The sequence below is a fragment of the Mustelus asterias genome, chromosome 6 (assembly GCF_964213995.1).
Source record: "Mustelus asterias chromosome 6, sMusAst1.hap1.1, whole genome shotgun sequence".
NCBI classification, from domain to species: domain Eukaryota; kingdom Metazoa; phylum Chordata; class Chondrichthyes; order Carcharhiniformes; family Triakidae; genus Mustelus; species Mustelus asterias.
The window spans coordinates 64,322,415-64,343,904 of record NC_135806.1 but is presented as its reverse complement, the minus strand read 5'-3'; the positions used below and the strand labels follow the sequence as shown (position 1 = coordinate 64,343,904).

At 41.0% G+C, this 21,490-nt stretch overlaps 1 protein-coding gene across 3 annotated transcripts in view; it reads left to right on the top strand.

Moving 5' to 3' along the window:
• naa35 (N-alpha-acetyltransferase 35, NatC auxiliary subunit) overlaps nucleotides 1-21,490 on the top strand; it is a 73,117-nt gene that overhangs the window by 13,993 nt on the left and 37,634 nt on the right. For all 3 annotated transcript variants that reach the window (XM_078214447.1, XM_078214446.1, XM_078214448.1), the window contains 9 exons: nucleotides 1,173-1,247; nucleotides 2,512-2,679; nucleotides 10,351-10,417; nucleotides 11,843-11,886; nucleotides 12,125-12,175; nucleotides 12,914-12,997; nucleotides 17,916-18,030; nucleotides 20,104-20,282; nucleotides 21,299-21,358. In XM_078214447.1, coding sequence (XP_078070573.1) covers nucleotides 1,173-1,247; nucleotides 2,512-2,679; nucleotides 10,351-10,417; nucleotides 11,843-11,886; nucleotides 12,125-12,175; nucleotides 12,914-12,997; nucleotides 17,916-18,030; nucleotides 20,104-20,282; nucleotides 21,299-21,358 — 843 coding nt within the window. The remainder of the gene's footprint in view (nucleotides 1-1,172; nucleotides 1,248-2,511; nucleotides 2,680-10,350; nucleotides 10,418-11,842; nucleotides 11,887-12,124; nucleotides 12,176-12,913; nucleotides 12,998-17,915; nucleotides 18,031-20,103; nucleotides 20,283-21,298; nucleotides 21,359-21,490) is intronic.

The window sequence follows — 21,490 nt, the reverse complement described above, 5'->3', positions numbered from 1 at the left end:
CATCCAGACAAGTGGAGAGTATTCTGTTACACTGCTGACTTCTGCCTTGTAGATGGTAGACAGGCTTTGGGGAGTCAAGAGCTGAGTTACTCGCCACAGGATTCCTAGGCTTTGACCTGGTCTGGTAAACACAGTATTCCTATGGATAGTCCAGTTCAGTTTTTGGTCAGTGTTAACCCCCAGGATTTAATTTGATTTGATCGGATGTATTATTGTCACATGGATTAGAATACAGTGAAAAGTATTGTTTTTTTGCATGCTATACAGAAAAAGCATACCATACATAGGGAAGGAAAGGAGAGAGTGCAGAATCTAGTGTTACAGTCATAGCTAGGGTGTAGAGAAAGAACAACGTAATGCGAGGCAGGTCCATTCAAAAGTCTGATGGTAGTAGAGAAGAAGCTATTTTTGAGTTGGTTGGTACGTGATCTCAGACTTTTGTATCATTTTCCCAATGGAAGAAAGTGGAAAAAAGTATGTCCGGGGTGAGTGGGGTCCTTGATTATGCTGGCTGCTTTTCTGAGGCAGCAGGAAGTGTAGACAGAGTCAATGGAATGGAGGTTGGTTTGAGTGATATGACGGGGCTTAGTTCACAACCCTTTATAGTTTCTTACTGTCTTGGACAGAGCAGGAGCCATTCCAACCTGTGATACAACCAGAAAGAATGCTTTCTGATGCATCTGTAGAAGTTGGTGAGAGTTGTAGCGGACATGCCAAATCTCCTTAGTCTCCTGAGAAAGTAGAGGCGTTGGTGACCTTTCTTAACTGTAGCTTCGGCATGGAGGGATCAGGATAGGTTGTTGGTGATCTAGACACCTAAAACCTGAAGCTCTCAACCATTTCTACTTAGTCCCCATTGATGTAGACAGGGGCATGTCCTCCACTACACTTCCTGAAGTCGATGACTATCTCCTTCGCTTTGTTGACATTGAGGAAGAGATTACTGTCATCGCACCAGTTCACCAGAATGTCGATAGTGAAGGATTCAGCGATGATAATGCCATTGCAGGTCAAGGAGCAAAATTTGATCCTCTCTTGTTTTCAACAAGAGAAGGTTTGAAAGGTTGAAACTGTACCCATGTAACCGGTGAAAATACATGATGTAGCCCCATATCCTTTTTAAGTAGCTGAATGCTTAGAGTACTAAATTTGATCTTTGTTTCTTACTGAAGGATGAAACAATTACAATCAAGGGTCTGACCTTACCTGAACTTATAGGCATAATGGACACATGCTTCTGCTGCTTGGTAAGTTCAGCATTTTGGATAGTTCTTTTAAATTTCAAGCCATTTAAGAATCATAGAATTTTACAATCCATTTATCACTTCTGTTATATTTTTCACTATCTGAGGCACCTATTCTAACCTCAGTCCCCTGTTAGTCACCATATATTTTTAATATTTTTCTTTTTCAATAACAATCCAATTTCTTTTAAACTAACTTACAGAATCTACCTCTACACTGACTTTTGGAAGAGAATTCCACGTTTTAACTCTTCTGTGTGAAAAATGTTTACAACCTTCTTTTGATTCTTTGTTGTAATAATTTGGTGCATCTATACTTGCTAACCAGTAGAAATGATTAGTTTACCTTACTATATTCCTTAATCTTTAAGATCTCTGCCCTGTCATTCTTTAATATTGTCCACTAATGAAAAAAATATAACTCATACTCTGTTTTTATAGGAGTTACTTCTAACCTGTGGTAACATCCTAGTTAAATTAATCTCAGCTACATTTCCATTATTTATAATACTTAAAATGGTACCCAGAATTATACATAACCCTGTACTGTAGAATTGTATACAAATAAAACTAGTCATGGAACTAAAAACTATATTTAATACTGACCAAATAGGAGTGCAGGAAAATTGAAGAATTCATCCAGTGTGCATTTTCTTCTTAGTTTAAAATGACACAATTGAACGCATTTTAGTTTTACCACAATTCCAGGAGAATTTGACTCATTTAGAAATTTCTAATATAGTGAACTGGTGTAAGTTAACAAAACTTCATCAAAGTTGCAACTTATTTTAAGAAGTTCATCCTAAATTAGATATTTGAAAATCCTACAAAAACCTAATCTAGTATAATGTATTTTTAAAACTGCAGTTTGTTTTCCAGGACAATGTGCTTTACATTTTCAGTTGTCTTTTCAACCAGCCAAATTATAAATACATTCTCGCCACAATCAATGAGCTGGTTAACAGATTGGGAAAAAAAGTGAAAGGCTTGAAATTGCCACAATGTTGATTTGAGTTATACTTTTTATATAATACAACATTTTATAGTTGTTGAAATGAGACTCCCAAAAGGGCAAAATCCCTTTTATTAATTTTATGTAGTTTGTAGAATTTCTTCGGTACCATTTCAACTACTCATTAAATATTGAACAAGTCAGTTGGTGTTTGTTTTGTCTACATGGAAAAACATTTTTAATACAAAACAATTTGATTTTGCCAGTAGTAAATATTTTGAATTGGAATCTTAACTCCATAGTTTCTTCTCACAGATAACATGGCTAGAAGGGCATTCTTTGGCCCAGACAGTCTTCACCTGTCTTTATGTTCATAATCCAGACTTAATTGAGGATTCTGCGATGAAAGCTTTTGCTCTGGGCATCTTAAAGATCTGTGACATTGCCAGAGAAAAGGTTAATAAAGCAGCTGTTTTTGAAGAGGTAAGTGGAGGAGAAGGAATAGCAATGCAAGTTGTTGAGCAAATGTTGCTACAGATTCAGGTTATTTTATGAAGTTTTGTTTATGTTCAAAGTATGAGATGCAAAGAAGCAAGTTTACTTTCAAAAAATAAAATATTGCAGATGCTGGAAATCTGAAATAAAAACTGAAAATGCTGGAAATGCTCAGCAAGTCTGATGGCACCTTGTGGAGAGAGAGTTAACTTTTCAGGTTGATGCCTTTCATCAGAACTGGGAACAGTTAAGAGTTGCAATAAGTTTTGAACATCTTCACAGCCACATCTCCTTCCTCATCAACTGTCTCCAGCTCCAATTTATTCCAAGTAGGTTCCAACTGATATTTCACCTTTCATGTTTTGGATCCATCTGTCATTACAGATAATAGCCAAGATATTCAGCATTCCTCAAACAGCTATACTCACCACATTCCAAGATCCACACAATGCTATTTGAGGCTTGCATGCGCTCAACCTCTCTCTTAACAGAATCTACACCAGTCTCCCTATTCATTGTATCATCTTCTGTCTTCCACCATCTCCAACGTGATGCCACCACCAAGCACATCTTTTTTGCACTCTCCTTTCAAAATTGAAGGGATTATTCTCACTGTAACACCCTAATGCACTCCTCCACCACCCATAACATCCCTCCCCTTCCCACTTTTCCATGCAGGAAATGCAACATGTGCTCCTTTGCATCCTCCCTTCCCACTATCCAAGACACTAAATATTCCTTCCAGGTGAACCAGCAATTTACTTGTGCTTTTTCCAATTTAGTTTACTGCATTTGTTGTTCACAATACAGCGTCCTCAAGATGGGGGACACCAAATGCAAATTGGCTGACATTTTTAGTACACCACCATTCGGTCTGTAAATGTGACCTCGAGACTCCAGTGACCTGACACTTTAGTGCTCCAACTTGCTTCCACTCTAACCCCTTGTCCTCAGCTTCCGAGGTGCCTCTGATGTCAGGAAGCCTGTATCACCTGATCACCATGCAGGAGCTGGCGCCGTATTTAAAGGGCATCTGGCCCTGTATTAGAATTGGAAATTGTCTTGCAGGCTTTTTAAGAAAGCTGTGCAGCTTAAATCTCTAAGCATCTGAATCTCTGTTGCTCAAGCACAAAGAGCCCAGGGAGATGATTCCTCTGCTATCTCACAAGATCATTCGGTGACATCAATGAGGGTTCAACTGAGGTCTGAGCTGTTGTGGTTCAGCCAGCATATTCCCTCCAACACAAAAGATGAAGAAGGACAGGCTGGAAGATTCCCATGCTGCCACTATCTCTCTATCTTGCAGGCAGCCTGCAAAGGAAGATGGTTGTGGTGGTTGAAGGTCAATCATCTCATTTGTAGGACATCACTGCAGGAGTTCCTCAGGCTTTGCCCTAGGCATAGCCATCTTCAGCTGCTTCATTAATGATCTTCCTTCCACCATAAGGTCAAAAGTGGAGATGTTTGCTGAAGATTGCACAATGTTCAGTACCTTGGGGCGGCACGGTAGCACAGTGGTTAGCACTGCTGCTTCACAGCTCCAGGAACCTGGGTTCGATTCCCAGCTTGGATCACTGTGTGGAGTTTTCACATTCTTCTTGTATCTGCGTGGGTTTCCTCCGGGTTCCTCCCACAGTCTAAAGATGTGCGGGTTAGGTTGATTGGCCATGCTAAAATTGCCCCTTAGTGTCCTGAGATGCGTAGGTTAAAGGGATTAGCAGGTAAATGTGTAGGGATAAGGGGGTAAGGCCTGGGTGGGATTGTGGTCGGTGCAGACTCAATGGGCCAGATGGCCTCTTTCTGCACTGTAGGGTTCCTATGATTCTTCTGTGATTCTTTTGTGACTGCTCAGATACTAAAGCAGCCCATAATCAAATGCAGCAGGACTTGGATAGTATCTAGGCTTGGATTGACAAATGGCAAGTATCATTCATGCTACACAAATGCCAGGCAATGACTACCTCCAACAAGAGAGAATCCTTTGGCATTCAGTGGCATTACCATCTCTGAATGCACCACTATCAACATTCTGGAGGTTACCATTGACCATAAACTGAATTGGACTAGCCATATAAATAGTGTGTTGCCAGAGCAGGTTCAGAGGCTAGGAATGTTGCAACGAGTATCTCACCTGACTCCCCAAAGCTTGTCCACCATCTACAAGGCACAAGTCACTGCCTGGATGAGTGCAGCTCCCTTAACACTGAAGAAGCTTGATACCATCCAGGTCAAAGTTGCCCACTTGATTTGGTTGTCCTTCCACAAACATGCACTCCCTCCACCACCGACGAACAGTGGCAACACCTACATGATATACTCTAGAATCTCCTTAAGCAACACCCTCTAAACCATGACTGCTACCATCTAGAAGGACAAGAACAGCAGATATCTGGGAGCACCGCATCTGGAGGTTCTCCTCCACATCACTCACCATCCTGACTTGAAAATATATTGTCATTACTTCGCTGTCACTGGGTTAAAATCCTGGAACTCCCTCTCTAACAGCACTGTTGGTGTACCTGCACCTCAGTTTCCTGTTTGTTACCTTCCCACCGCTTATGTAATCACTACACCCCTCGTGAACGTCACCACCGATCTGGGAAAAAGCTTCCCACCGTTCACCCTATCTATGCCTTTCATAATTTTATACACCTCTATTAGGTCACCCCTCATCCTCCATCTTTCCAGTGAGAACAACCCCAGTTTACCCAATCTCTCCTCATAACTAAGCCCTTCCATACCAGGCAACATCCTGGTAAACCTCCCCTGTACTCTCTCTAAAGCCTCCACGTCCTTCCGGTAGTGTGGCGTACAGAACTGGGCACAGTATTCCAAATGCGGCCGAACCAACGTTCTATACAACTGCAACATCAGACCCCAACTTTTATACTCTATGCCCCATCCTATAAAGGCAAGCATGCCATATGTCTTCTTCACTACCTTCTCCACCTGTGACGTCACCTTCAAGGATCTGTGGATTTGCACACCCAGGTCCCTCTGCGTATCTACACCCTTTATGGTTCTGCCATTTATCGTATAGCTCCCCCTACGTTAGTTCTACCAAAATGCATCACTTCGCATTTATCTGGATTGAACTCCATCTGCCATTTCTTTGCCCAAATTTCCAGCCTATCTATATCCTTCTGTAGCCTCTGACAATGTTCCTCACTATCTGCAAGTCCAGCCATTTTTGTGTTGTCCGCAAACTTACTGATCACCCCAGTTACACCTTCTTCCAGATCATTTATATAAACCACCAACAGCAGAGGTCCCAATACAGAGCCCTGCGGAACACCACTAGTCACAGGCATCCAGCCGGAAAAAGACCCTTCCACTACCACCCTCTGTCTTCTGTGACCAAGCCAGTTCTCCACCCATCTAGCCACCTCCCCCTTTATCACGTGAGATCCAACCTTTTGCACCAACCTGCCATGAGGGACTTTCTTACTGCTATACATTCTGGTATATTTCTATTTTGAGTTCTTTTGTTTTTGTCTCCACTTCTGTTTTTTGTGTATCTCTTTATCCTTTCTTATTCCTCAACATGGCCAGATAGTCAGGAAGAGAAGGATAAAACTGGAGCTTTTATTTATAATCACACCGACCATAAATCACAACATATAAGACCACTCCATTTTCAATGCCAAAACTAATGCTTTTGCATTTACTTGCCATATTAATCCCCCTTTTCAGCTACAAAATGCTATACTCCGTAGTCAGCCTCAATTTTTCACCCTGGAATTACATGTTTTACTTTATTTTGTAAGTTGGCGCATAGGATCAAGCAGTGAAATGAGCTGTGTGAGCAGGAGTTTAAGACAACATCGAACAGTCAACACATGGCATGATACCGGAGATGAGGGGTTTGGATTATGAGGAGAGGCTGAGGAGATTGGGTTTGTACTCTTTGGAGTTTAGAAGGATGAGGGGGGATCTTATGGAGACTTATAAGATAATGCGGGGGCTGGATAGGGTGGAGGCGGAGAGATTCTTTCCACTTAGTAAGGAAGTTAAAACTAGAGGACACAGCCTCAAAATAAAGGGGGGTCGGTTTAAGACAGAGTTGAGGAGGAACTTCTTCTCCCAGAGGGTGGTGAATCTCTGGAATTCTCTGCCCACTGAGGTGGTGGAGGCTACCTCGCTGAATATGTTTAAAGCGCGGATGGATGGATTCCTGATCGGTAAGGGAATTAAGGGTTATGGGGATCAGGCGGGTAAGTGGTACTGATCCACGTCAGATCAGCCATGATCTTATTGAATGGCGGGGCAGGCTCGAGGGGCTAGATGGCCTACTCCTGCTCCTATTTCTTATGTTCTTATGATGAGTGACGAGCAGAAATAGGGCCTCCAGCAAAATGATTGAAGTATGAAGCTGCTTTCAAGCAAAGTTGTAATATTTGCTAACTCATCAAATAACTTTACAGCAGGGGAGTTTGGTCTAGGTGAAAAACTGGTGGGAGAATGGAAAAGGGATCCATTCTGAAGAAGATGTCCAAGACAAAATGCCATCTAGGATGAGCCACTTGTCTGATCTTGAGAAGCATTTATCAGAGTGGGCCCTGGAAAATTGTTGGAATGGTTACATCATCACCAGAAATGTAACGTGTATTTATTCACTTAACTGGGGCAAATTTAACCTCGAGTCCAACAAATATTTCAATTCAACAGTTAGTTGGTCTAGCTGTTTTCTGGAACGGATTAATCCACTGTTGCAGCAGAAGATCAAGATTGCTTAGAGATTACCAAAGTACCTCTGCCAATATTATCAGTTTCCAGTGATTCATCATCAGGCGGCAGCAGAAACATGAGTACCATTAAGTCACATTGGCAACATATATGAAATGCAGATGAATTTCGATATCCCCAGCAGCCGAACTAGAGTGGAAAGGTCCAAAATCAGTTTTAGTAAAAACAACAGGTCATGACAAGACAAGATGCATGGTGCTACTAGCCTCTCTGACAAATTGAATTAAATTAAAGGCTATGGTTATTTTCAAATTTAAAACATGCCAAGCATCAAGTTCTCTGCAGTTTTTATTCACGTCCATGACAATATAGGATTGTGTGCAGTAATAGATCAGTAATGTCTGGAATAGGCGTACCTGTGCCTTGCGTAAAAAATGCAACACATTAGTGTGGGACGTGTTCAGATCCCACATAACTAATGTGATCAACAGGTGCCTACAAAGAAATAACACTCACATTGTGATCAGGACATCCAACATCTGTTGTTCCTCCTTTGGATGTGTGCTTCAACAAGCTATTCAAGGATCATGTTCATGCCAAATGGAATAGGTCGATAGTTCATGGAGAACAAACCTTCACGGAGTGGAAATATGCATGCTGCCCCACTTGATATTTTGTGTGATATTGTTATTAAATCATAGAATTCATAGAATCCCTACAGTGTAGAAGGAGGCTATTCAGCCCATCGAGTCTGCACCAACTCTTAGACAGAGTATCTTACCCATTTCCTCTCCCCCGCTCTATCCCCATGACCCCACAAGTTTATCATGGCTAATCCATCTAACCTACAGATTTTAGGACACCAAGGGGTATTTTCTTTTTACCATGGCCAATCCACCTAACCTGCACATCTTTGGACTTTGGGAGGAGTACCCGGAGGAAACCCTTGCAGACAAGGAGAAAATGTACAAACTCCACACAGTCACCAAAGTCCAGACTTGAACCTGGATCCCTGGCACTGTGAGGCAGCAGTGCTAACCACTGTGCCACCATAGAATGCTATTGGTGTTCCAGTGTTATCAGATTGTTCAAAATGCAGAATATCCAATTCAGTGAATGGAGAGGAAGATGATGGGCCTGATTTTACCAAAACTTAATGGGTGCGAAATCGCGGTAAAGTTGGGCGTCGGGCCTATACCGTGGGTGCGCACCCGATTCCTAGCAGAGCGCGGCTTTACCAACACCTGATTTGGGTGCGGGTCCGGCCCGCACCCAAACCGGGCGGCCCGACAATTTAAATGCATTTGCATGCATTTAAATCGACTTAATGAACCGCGCACCCAACCCTACCACCAAATCCCACTTTACCGTCTTCTGGCCCGATCCGCGTCCGCGCTGTTACTGACCTGCAAACTAAAAGTCCGCAGCAGCCTTCGAAGAGCGGAGTCAGAGACTGCAACGACTCTCTGATCCAGGTCATCCTCTGGTCGGGGCGGGAGGGGGGTGGGAGGAGGAGAGGGGGTGTGACGTCTCATCCTCTGCTGGGGGGGGGGGGGGGGGGGTGGGGGGGAGAGAGAGAGAGAGAGGGGGGGTGTGACCGATCATCCCCTGGGGGGGGGTGGAGAGGGGGTGTGACGTCTCATCCTCTGGTGGGGGGGGGGGGGGTTCTGCTGCCTGTCTGCGGCCGATCCCTCCTGGCACCATCACTGGTACACTACCAGCGACAGTCATCTCTCTCGCACCTGCAGGGAAGAGTAATCGGTGGCTGGTTGTGTACCAGTGATGGTGCCAGGAGGGATTGGCCGCAGACAGGCAGCGGAACCCCCCCGACCAGAGGATGAGACGTCACACCCCGTCTCCTCCCCCCAAGGGATGATCGGTCACACCCCCTCTCCTCCCCTCAAACACTTGCTGTAACCGCATACTAACTTTGTGATTGTTTATGATGACACCCAGATCCTTCTGTACACCGAGTTATGCAATATCACTCCAATCAAATAGTATACTGTTTTTCTGTTCTTGCCAAAGTAGATAAGTTCACATTTATCCATGTTATACCCCATCTGCCAAGATTTTGCCCACTCATTCAACCTGTCTATATCCCTTTGTACATTCTCTACCACTTCTTGACAACTTATTTTTCTACCTATCTTGATGTCATCGGCAAATTTAGCTACTGTGCATTTGGTCCCTTTATCCAAGTCATAGATTGTAAAAAGTTGACGACCCAACACAGCTCATGAATCTGAAAATGACCCATTTATCCTTACTTTCCTGCTACATGTTAGCTGATTATTTTTTTATCTATGCTAATACATTATCCCCTATGACATATGCTCTTATATTGTGTTAGTAACCTTTGATGTGGCACCTTATCAAATGCCTTTTGGAAATCAAAGTACATCAAACCTGCTGGTTCCCCTTTGTCCAACTTGAATATTGCTTTGTTAGTGGTACCACACATCTTATCAGAGTTTATACTGGACATTTAATTCAAACCCTGTTTTTGAAAGGATTTTTGGAGGCTTCGAGATTTGACTTATGCAACGCGATCTACAATACATCTTTTCCATTTTATGGAACATAAGTGAACCCCTAGTTAATGCCCACCATCTGCAGCCAACTATACACAGTTCTAGTGTAATGCCCAATATTGTGCACAATTGTTGTCCTACTTCTTTTTAAATATTGCTGCTTTCTGTTAAAATCTTAAGTTATCAATGCTGCTGTTGCATTAGAATTGAGCCCTACAAAAATTATCAGAATTTTGCTTTTTAGTTGCCATTAAATAAATCCTAGCGCTAATTACCACCTCTGTAATGTTGTTTGTTGATTTATTCCACTACAAGTAAATTAATTGAGGGATCAGTGATCACTTTTAGAACTTTAGAGAAAGAAACTTCAGTCTTCCAACAAGATATTTTCCCTATCAATCACTTGGTGATTTATTTTTGCTTCTGTTTGTATTTTCAGGAGGATTTCCAATCAATGACTTATGGCTTCAAAATGGCCAATAATGTCACAGATCTGAGAGTTACAGGTAACCATAATTTATTTTATATAAAACAGCATTATTTGTTAAAAAGCAAAATGCTATGGATGCTAGAAATCTGTAATAAAAATAAAGTGCCAGAAATATTCAGCAGGCCTGGCGGCATCTATGGAGAGAGAAACCAAATTGATGTTTCGAGTTGAATGGGACTGTTCTTCAGAACTGAAGGAAGGTAGAAGTGTTTATGGTGTTGAAAGCCGGGAGAGAAAGAACAAAAGAGAAGGTTCAGGAAAGGGTAGAGGGTGGGAGAGATCAAATGATAGCGGTCACGGAAGACAAAGGAAATGGGAATGGTTGTGGGTAATGAAGCAAAGCATTTTTTCCAGAGTTGCTGTGAATGGCCAAACACTGAAGACTCTGTCCAAAAGCAAAAACATGAAAAATAAGATTCAGACCGGTGCATGGCAAAATAAAGGAATCAATATCGGAGAGATAAATGTCGTCCTCCTGCACTGTAGGGATTCTGTGGTTCTAAGAGTGCAGGCATAACTAGGAACCATGTGGGTATCTATAGCAACTTCTTTATTTGGAGGAAGTGAGATAAGGTAACGGTGAAACTGTTCAATGAGAAAACAAATTCAGCCTGGCAAAGCAGGATGAGATTGACTTTGGCAGCGCGGAAGATCCTGCCAGCAGGAAGGACTGGAAGATCCTGCCCATAGTGCACAGGCAACCTTCTCCTTCACAAATGCATTTAGTGTCTGAATTTCAGACTCCAGCTCATCAACTCTGAGCTCGATTTCCTCAACCTACCTCAGTTACTGCAAATACAGTTGCTGTGGCTCACACTGGTGTTCACCAGCTACCATATGCTGCAGCTGCAATAGCCTGCAACCTGGACTGCCAAATTTATTATATTTTATGTAATTAATTAGGGTTCCAATTTCGAACTCTGCCTTAATTGAGCTGAATTCCAAAGTCAGTGCTCTGTCAAACCTATACTATGCCTACCTACCCTCCATGTGACTTATTCTGTGTATTAGCAAAAATTACCTGTATTTATAGCTTGAGTTCCAAAGACCTGAGTCAGGCCCTGTTGGCTAGGAAACCAGTTCAAACTAGCTGTGGTTGCCATTAGCAGACAGCTTGTTAACCATTGACTAGGACTGAAAGAAACTACAAGTTAGTGTTATAAATGAAGTTCAGCGGCAAATGTTCTAAAATTATTAGAAGCTATTATAGTAGTTTTATCCACACTTAAGATAGCCATTAATTCAATTACAGTAATATTAAATATGTACATTTGATTTGTTTGTGTCTCAATCCTAATTTGAAAGCTGCTATTGTGACAAGCAGTGAGCAATGTGGAATTACTGTTTGGGGTATGATTTGTAAGACGGGAACCTTTTAATTTGTTGAAGTGCCTACTTATCTATTCCGTTTTCTGCAATTTCTATTAAAATCTATTTCCAGGCATGCTAAAAGATGTAGAAGATGATCTGCAAAGAAGAGTGAAGGTACCATGTTAATACTGTGTGCTAGCGTATTTCCATTAAAAGTCAGCATTTACATGTATCATAATTTTATGACTTGTTTCTGTGCTTTTGGTATATTGTCACAATGTATTTATATTTTAGTCATGGTTCTGATTGTTTATTTCATGGGAGAAATTTAGAATTTTTACTTTTTCAATTAATGTGAAAGAAACACTTTTGCTGGATATTGTGTTTTACACTTCTGTTTTTTCTCCCCCAGAGTACTAGAAGTCGACAAGGGGAAGAGCGTAATCCAGAGGTTGAGCTTGAAGTAAGAATGCATCTGTCTTTAAGTTGAATTAATCATGTAAATTTTCCTATACGACACTTTTGTATCCAGACTAACTAAAATAAATTGGTTCTGGTCTCAGATATTTACAAGTGATGCTGTATTTTCCACCTGGAAAGTCTGAAACATTTTTAAAATAACTTTTTGATATAAGCAGAACAGATCCTCAGTGATTACAACAACTGCACTGTGCACATTATTCACTTCAGAATGTTTAGGTGCATTTTGTTAAAACTCATTTCATATCGGATTTGCACTGTGAGCCTCACCCCAGCGTTGACCACTCACCTTGCCTACCCTATGTCAGGAGGCATGATTTACCAAACCAATATGTAAGAGGAGAAAAGCTACAAGGAAAAGAGAGGAGAGTATACTTTCTTAGGGTAATGCAGACCCTCAAAAGTAAAATTACCTTTTGTTAGAAATTCATTTGCAGCTATTCAAAAAAATGGGTAAAACTTAAGGACAAAGAGACGACTAAAGTACAAAATACTTATGCAAAAGTGTGCCTAATCTGTCACCCAAATTCTGTGCCATAATTTTTAAGAGATGATTTATACTTGAAAACGCATTTGGGAATGTAATTTGTGGCATTCATTTAAGTAAAAAAAGAAGAGGAATGTAATTGAGAAAACCTGTTTTGACTTTAGTTAACATAGTTATTGAAACATTCTAGTTTTAGGACTTGAAATTCTAATGTGATTCCTTTTAATATTTCAGCATCAACAATGTACAGCAGTTTTCAGCAGGATAAAGTTTACTCGGTTATTATTGACTGCCCTGATTGCTTTCACCAAGAAAGAGGTGAGACACATCCTTTGTGGAAGTTGTTCAACATAATGAAAAGTGAACTAAACACTTGTTTCTAGAATTACTTTCCTAGATTGACCCTGTTTATTAATGGAGTCTATTGGAGTCAATAAAGAGCTGGAATGGCCACCAATCATTTTCACCTCACTGGTGCGCATGTCAGCCACAGTAAAGGGTTTCTGATCTGTTGACAACTTGATGCAAATTTTGTCATTGATCTTACATAGAAACCTTATAGTGCAGAAGGAGGCCATTCGGCCCATCGAGTCTGCACTGACAACAATCCCACCCAGGCCCTATCCCCGCATAGTTACCTTGCTAATGCCTCTAACCTATCACATCCCGGGATGCTAAGGGTTAATTTAGTATACCCAATCAACCTAACCCGCACATCTTTGGACTGTGGGAGGAAATCGGAGCACCCGGAGGAAACACACGTAAACACGGGGAGAATGTGCAAACTCCATACAGATAGTGACCAAGTCGGGAATCGAACTCAGGTCCCTGAAGCTGTGAGGCAGCAGTGCTAACCACTGTGCCACCGTGCTGACCTTGATATAGACTAATTCAAAATTGGAATGGCATTTGTTTCAGAACACAAAACCTTAGAACTGGCATATTTTCTATTATTGAAAATGCAGGAAAAGATTGATCAAAAGATTCAAATTGTTAAGGAAGCATGTATTAGAGCCAAAAGACTAAGAAGTTATCAGGTTTGGTGCAAAGTTCTTGGAAAGTTAGCTGATCTCAGCCAGGGTAACATTCAAGATAGTAAAATTGGCATCAGCATTAGTCCCATTTTTAAACACTATCTAGAAAGCATATGTTTTCCAGTTGTCAAAAAGTAAATTAAAATTCTCACCAACTAATGTAAACCAAACTTTGTGGACTCTCATAGCACTTAATAATATTTGTCCTTGAGGTAGATTTTAAAAAATGAAGAGGAAGAATCAGAAGCCATGAACGAAGGACAAGAATGTGCTGGAGTAGCGCATCTCTTGCACCATACAGAGTTATATTTCTTCCCACACCCTTCAGCTAAAAATTTGTTTGTATTGTAGCTTGCTGGAAATATGAGCTGATAACGCCAGCTTGAGGGCTATAGGGCATCTGGGACCTTAGTGAATGGTAGGACCAACTATGCATCTCTCTAATCAATGAGATTTGAGAATTGAGAAAATGACCAGGAAATAGCATGAATTAGAGTCAAATCTGGTATAGAAAGAGGGAAATGAAAAAAGACAAAGGAAATACATTTTTGATTTGATTTATTATTGTCACATATATTAGGATACAGTAAAAAGCATTGTTTCTTGCACACCATGCAGACAAGGCATACCATTCATAGAGTACATCAGGGAAAAGGAGTGGAGAGTGTGCAGAATGTAGTGTTACAGTCATAGCTAGGATGCAGAGAAAAATCAACTTAATTTAAGGTAGGTCCATTCAAAAATCTGATGGCAGCAGGGAAGATGCTGTTCTTGAGTCAGTTGGTACGTGATCTCAGATTTGTGTATCTTTTTCCCAATGGAAGAAGGTGGAAGAGAGAATGTCCAGGGTGCATGGGGCTCTTGATTATGCTGGCTGCTTTTCCGAAGCAGCAGGAAGTGTAGACGAAGTCAATGGATGGGAGGCTGGTTTGCATGATGGACTGGGCTACGTTTATAACTCTTTGTAGTTTCTTCCAATGTTGGTCTGAGCAGGAGTGCTACCAAGCTGTGGTCCATTTGGAAAGGATGCTTTCTATGGTGCATCTGTAAAAATTGATGAGAGTCGGAGCGGACATGCTGAATTTCCTTAGTCTCCTGAGAAAGTAGAGGCGTTGGTGGGCTTTCTAGACTATAGCATTGGCGTGGAGGTACCAGGACAGGTTGTTGGTGATCTGGTCACCTAGAAACTTGAAGCTCTCGACCATTTCCACTTCATCCCCAGAAAGGAAAAGTAAAACAGCATGCACCTGAAGCAATGAAAAGTTGATTGACAGTCAGGATACTAATGACTAATTCTAACTCTGGTTTTGTGAAAGGGAAATCATGTTTAAACAATTTATTAGAGTTCTTGGAAGGTGTCACATATGCTATGGATAATGGAGAAGTACTGGATGTACTGCACTTAGATTTCCAGAAGGCGTTTGGGAAAGTACCCCATCAAAGGTTATTGCGTAAAATAAAAGCTCATGGTGTAGGGGGCAATATATTGGCATGGATTAAAGATTGGCTAGCTAACAGGAAACAGAGCTTGCATATATGTGTCTTTTTCAGGTTGGCAGGATGTGATGAATTGTGTACCACAGGGATCAGTGCTGGAGCCTCAGGTTTTACAATTTATATAAATGATTTGGATGAAGGAACTGAAAGTACGGTTGCTAAATTTGTTGATGACACAAAGATAGGTAGGAAAGTAAATTGTGAAGAAAACATAAGGAGCTTAGGTTAAGTGAGCAAAAATCTGACAAATAAGTATGATGTGGGCAAATGTTAAAATGTCCATTTTGGCAGGAAAGATAAAAAAAGGAGCTTAGCTAAATGGTGAGAGATTGCAGAGCTCTGAAGTGCAGAGGGATCTGGGTGTCCTAGTGCATGAATCACAAAAGGCTAGTATACAGGTACAGCAAGTAATTAGGAAAGCTAATAGAATGTTATCATTTAATGCGAGGGGAATTATTTACAAAAGTAGGGAGGTTATGCTTCAGTTATACAGGGCATTGATGAGACCACATCTGGACGATTATGTACACTATTGGTCTCCTTATTTAAGGAAAGATGTAATTGCATCAGTGGCAGTTCAGAGAAAGTTTACTGGACTAATACCAGAAATGTGTGGGTTGTCTTATGAGAAAAGATGTTAGAGGTTAGGTTGTATGCACTAGGGTCTAAAAGATTAAGAGGTGACTTGATCAAAACCTTTAAAATCCTGATGGTCATTACAGAATCCATAGAACCCCTACGGTGCAGCGGAAGGCCATTCAGCCCATTGAGCCAGTACCAACAACAATCCCACCCAGCCCCTAGCCCCACCAATTCACCTTGCTAATCCCCCGACACTAACGGACAATTTGGCAAGGCCATTCAACCTAACCCACACATCTTTAGACTGTGGGAGGAAATTGGAGGAAACCTACACAGACAAGGGGAGAATGTGCAAACTCTACATAGTCAGTCACCCAAGGCCGGAATTGAACCTGCGTTCCTGGCGCTGAGAGGCAGCAGTGCTAACCATTGTGCCACTATGCCGCCCTAGACAGGGTGAATGTGGAGAAGATGTTTTTTCTTGTCAGAGAATCTAGAATTAGGGGTCACTGTTTAAAAATAAGGGATCACTCATTTAAGACAGAGATGATGGAATATTTTCCTCTTAGTCGTGAGTCTCTGGAACTCACTTCCTCAAAAGGCAGTGAAAGCAGAGTGACTGAATATTTTTTAAAGCAGAGCTCGGTAGATTCTTGATTGATAAGGGGGTGAAATCTTATCGGGGGTAGGCAGTAACATGGGGTTGAAGTTACAATCAGACCAGCTATGATCTTATTGAATGGAAGAACAGACCCAAGAGACTGAGTGGCCTACTCCTTCGCCTAATTCGTATCTGCGTTTAATGGGAAATTAATTGGAAATCTAACAAGTTCTTAAAAATAATGGTGAGGCGAAAGCCAAGGTACTACTTGTATGAAGCAAACAGAGGAGTAGTGTAAATCAATCAAGTTCTGGTGATTTACAACTCATGGCATGTCTGTTAGTCCCGTGAACTCGCTGGCTAATTTGCACATTAATGAGAACGTGCATCATTTTTCCAGCAATTTCCACTATTATTATAACAAAGTCCCTGCTACCTAAAGTAGGCACTTTTGAGCGCATAAAATTTATCCCTTATCCACAGTGGCCAGTATAACATGACAGCATCAATAAGGAAGAAGAATCCCACGTTGAAATAAAAATAAAAGAAAATTAATCACAAAGGGAAAATTGATAAGATATGTTGTGACTTTGCATTTTCTTTCTCTCTTGTAGACCTCTTGATCTCTCCGATCTCCTCAATCCAAAAAGCTGCATTACAAATTCACAGAACTCTACTCACCTTTCCCCACTCCTTCCTTGTAGAACGGTATTAATGCAGCATCTCATCAGAGTAGCTGTGACCCATGTCATCAAACCATAACATTGTCAGTCTTGGATTCTTGTGAGAACAGGGAAGGGTGAGATTGGCAACCTAAAATAAAGTCAAAAATAATAATTTCATGGATCCTTGTTTGAGGAATCTAAACTAGCCTTATAAACTGTAAAACTAAACATGAGTTTTGATTGCAAGTGTTCAGTCATGTTAATGTGTATTTCAGAAAATTGTTCGTTTCTTGTTATTTGCATTGTTCTCATGAGAATATCAATAAACATAGAACATGTCAGATTTTTGCACTTTGAACTGGATAGCGATAGAATGAGTATTGGTGAATTAAGAGCTACAAACAGTTGTAAAATGCACTAGTACAATTGTGGGATTTTCTATAACATATTAGTACCACAGCACTTGGCACCAAGGCTAGAAAAGACAAATTTGAGTGGCAATTCACACTGACAAGCCAACCTGACGTTATACAAAATGTTAGGATGTGGGTTGAGGGGCAAGTGTGTTATGCCAGTGATTCCATGTACAGTGGATTCCATATATAGTAAATTGGTTTCCCATGGCTAGGTCTTGGAAACTGGGGGAATGAAGGAGTCCCCACCTCAGCACACTAGGGTTGTTGTTGCACTTCCTGCCAAATAATTGTGCAGTATCGTCGAGAGAGGGATGGTAGCAGACAGCTAGCAACCATTGTTAATGGCACACAGTGCAGTGTAATTATTGGGAAGATCAGTGACATTGAAAAGGCGGAGAAAGGATGAACTGAAAAGTGATTTGTTAACTTTTATTTTTCTAGATGAGTGCAATAAGTGAAGCCCAGAAGCTTATGACGCAAGCTGCAGATCTTCTACCTGCTGTACAAAACTCCATCCACCATGGTATTCAGGCCCAAAATGATACTACAAAAGGAGGTACAAAATAATTTGCATTTTCTACTTTTCAGCCATTACCAGATTCCCATAAACAATACTGTCTTAAGCTAAAGCCCAGGATTTTTAACATAGAAGACCACTGTCTGGAGAGTCGGGCTCAGGCCCACTTCTACCAGCCTTAGAAGTTATGACTGAGCTTTACAAAGCTCAGGGAATTATTAGTATGAATTGTGGTTTCCACCCCTCTGAAGCAGGATGGTTCCACCACAGAGAACTGGGGGCCAATCAGAGACTTGGCAGTTCTTCAGCCTTAGCAGTGGCCAATGCACGGAATGCAGTAGGCCCTGGATCAGGACAATCACTGGAGGCCCAGAGTCAAGGTGTGTGGGACAGTGGATGGTTGGGGGGGTGTGATTGCAAGTAGAAATGTCAACTTGCTGCTGTCAGACACTCCGTGGGACATCGGATGCCTGAACAGGAGAGACTTCTCCCATCAGCCACCTTACCCTCCCTCCACCAGCTGCTGCTGTTAAAATACCATGCTACCAGGAAGAGGCCTTTAAATAACACTTGTTTTCAGGAAAGTTTCCTATTTCATTAATGAAAAGGAAACAAAATTGAACAAAACATGTAATTTTCTATTGTCTGAATGAGAATGGCAAGGGTCCATTTTAAGAACATAACTAAAATATTTGTTTTGATTTTTTTGCAAATCTGTACATTGGATTTGAATTTACTACTTTTGTCTGCACCTTGTCTTATAATGCAGCTTTATCTGAGCTAGGGAATAATAAGTGACCCATTTATCCTTACTCTCTTGCTTCATGTTAGTTGATTAAATTTTTATCTATGCTAATATGTTACCCCCTACAACATGTACTCTTATTGTATAGTAAGCTTTGATGTGGCACCTTATCAAATGCCTTTTGGAAATCAAAGTAAATCAAATCTGCTGGTTCCCCTTTGTCCACCCCCTCCTGCCCTCGCATTCACTTACTCAGCACTCCTCTTTCGTGCACACCCACCCACTCCCACTTCTTTCGCACATGCTCACCCACTCCCCCCTCTCTCTCACATCTTCTTCCCCTCCCCCTTTCACAGACACTCACTCCCTTTCTCTCACACACTGACCCCTCTTTATGTTGCTCCAAGGCCTGCCCAGATTCCCCATCCCTGCTCCAAAGCCCGTGATGGACATCTCCCCAGCTCCAAGACCCATGGTGGGTGGCCTCCAAGCTTTGCGCTGGATGGCCCACCCACTCCGAGTCTCACTGTGGACCCCACATACTCCACTCTGGACCTCTCTCAGCTCCCCATGCTCTGGCACGCACATACTGAGTTCTGTTCTGAGACCCTCTCTTCCCATCACTCCCCTGTCGATGCTCATCCATTGAATTGGACAAGCAGCTCTGCAACATTTTTCAAATATGTCTGTTTTGCCTTGGACCCCTTGGGTTCCGCGGACCCCAGTTTGGGAACCACTGTGATGTAAGATCTAAATATTGCATGTTGCCTTCGGAGATTCACAGGAATGATTATATAGCTATGAGGATAGATTGGAGCGGTTGAGTCTGCTTTCCTTGGAGAGAAGAAGGCTGAGAGGAAACTTGATAAATCCTGAGGGGTATGGACAGGGTAAAGAGTGAGAAATTATTTTCACTCAGGAGGGCTTCAAAGACGAGGGGGCACAGATTCAAAATAATGGGCAAAAAGAGTACAAGCGATGTGAGAAAAAATGTATTCACCCTGAAGGTGATGGAGGCAGGATTGATTGGGGTATTCAAAAAGGAATTGGATTGCTTTCTAAAAAGAAAGAACGCTCAAGTTTATGGGGATAAGACATGGGAGTGGGACTAGGTAGAATGCTCCTTTTGAGAGCCAGTGCAGATTCAATGGGCTGAATAGTCTCTTTCTGCACTGTGAAGGTCCTGTGATTGAGTGACTGAACTTATGATATTCCCTTATGCAACACAAAGGCCAAAACCCTCTTACCTTAGTGCAAGAGAGTTGTAGTGGATGTGCAGATCAAAGTGACTTTAAGATTGTAGTTATATATTTTCAAATAAGAAAATACTGAAGAAAAGACTATGCCTTTGAACTTTTATTTGATAGATCACCCAATAATGATGGGATTTGAGCCGCTAGTCAATCAGAGATTGTTACCTCCAACATTCCCTCGCTATGCAAAAATTATAAAACGAGAGGATATGATCAACTATTTTGCCAAACTCATAGAGCGAATAAAAATGGTTTGTGAAGTTGTCAACTTGACAAATCTGCACAATATTTTGGTAAGTTCAAGATTTCTTTCATGCAAACTTTGCCATTTTACTATTTAACTACTCAGACAGTTGTTCAGGAATAAATAAGACTTTTTTTCAAAAGACGTTTCATTTTGCCAAAATTGTATTTATACCACCAACTTTAGCAGCATGGGAAAACTATTTCCATTTTGCTGCATTGACAAGGTTGTGGTGCAAGTAACCAGAAACCACAGCGCCAGGGACCTGGGTTCAATTCCAGCCTTGGATCACTGTCTGTGTGGAGTTTGCACATTCTCATGAAAGAAATCTCTTTGGAGAGCAGAGGTCTTTATGGTGATAGTCCTTCCACTATGGTATTAGGTAGGAAAGTCTAAGATAATGACCCAGTAATGACAATTTTGTGGTGTGGGGAATGTCCAGTCAGCTTCCTCGCAACATAGGTAATGGCATACAAAACTGATTTTGAACATTAATTTTGGAATTCAATTCATGAGCCTATCTTTTCAAGCTAGAGCATTACCATAACAGAAACCAGATTGAATACTGGCTCCTGTACATTTATGGACAAAAAAATAATTGTTGGATTGGATTGAACAAAAATATTTAATGCTGAAATCTGAAGCAAAAATGCAAAATACTGGAAACCTCATCCTTGGAAATAACACATGCACAAAATAGTATTTCAAGTGTAGACACTTGATGAAGGATCCATACCTAAAATATTAATTTAGCTTTTTTCTCCCCAAGTGCTAAATGACTTGCAATTTTTTCCAATATTTCAGTTAGAATGAATGTTACTTTAAAATTTATGGAAAATTAAAATTTGTCAAGTGGCTGAGTATTTTCTTTTCACTTGGGGATTATGCAAAACAGTATTACTATGTGCCCAGAAACATTTCATATTAGGGAGATTTTATTAACTTGTAAACTAAGTCATTCTTTGAAGAAAAGTATATTTTTAGATTCTATACCTTATCTATCGATATCTTTATAATTTGTCTCATCAGGATATATTTGTGTGTTTTTAAATTTTCGCTTCATAGGACTTTTTCTGTGAATTTAGTGAACAGTCGCCTTGTGTGCTCTCTAGGTCTTTGTTGCAGGTATGTAACCTTTTTATATAACCTAGGAAATTTCAATTAACTGCACTTTCATTGTACAGTATTTGCACATTTATTCGTACTTGTATGCCATAAATTATAGAAACAGAAAAAACAGCAGGAGTAGGCCTTTTG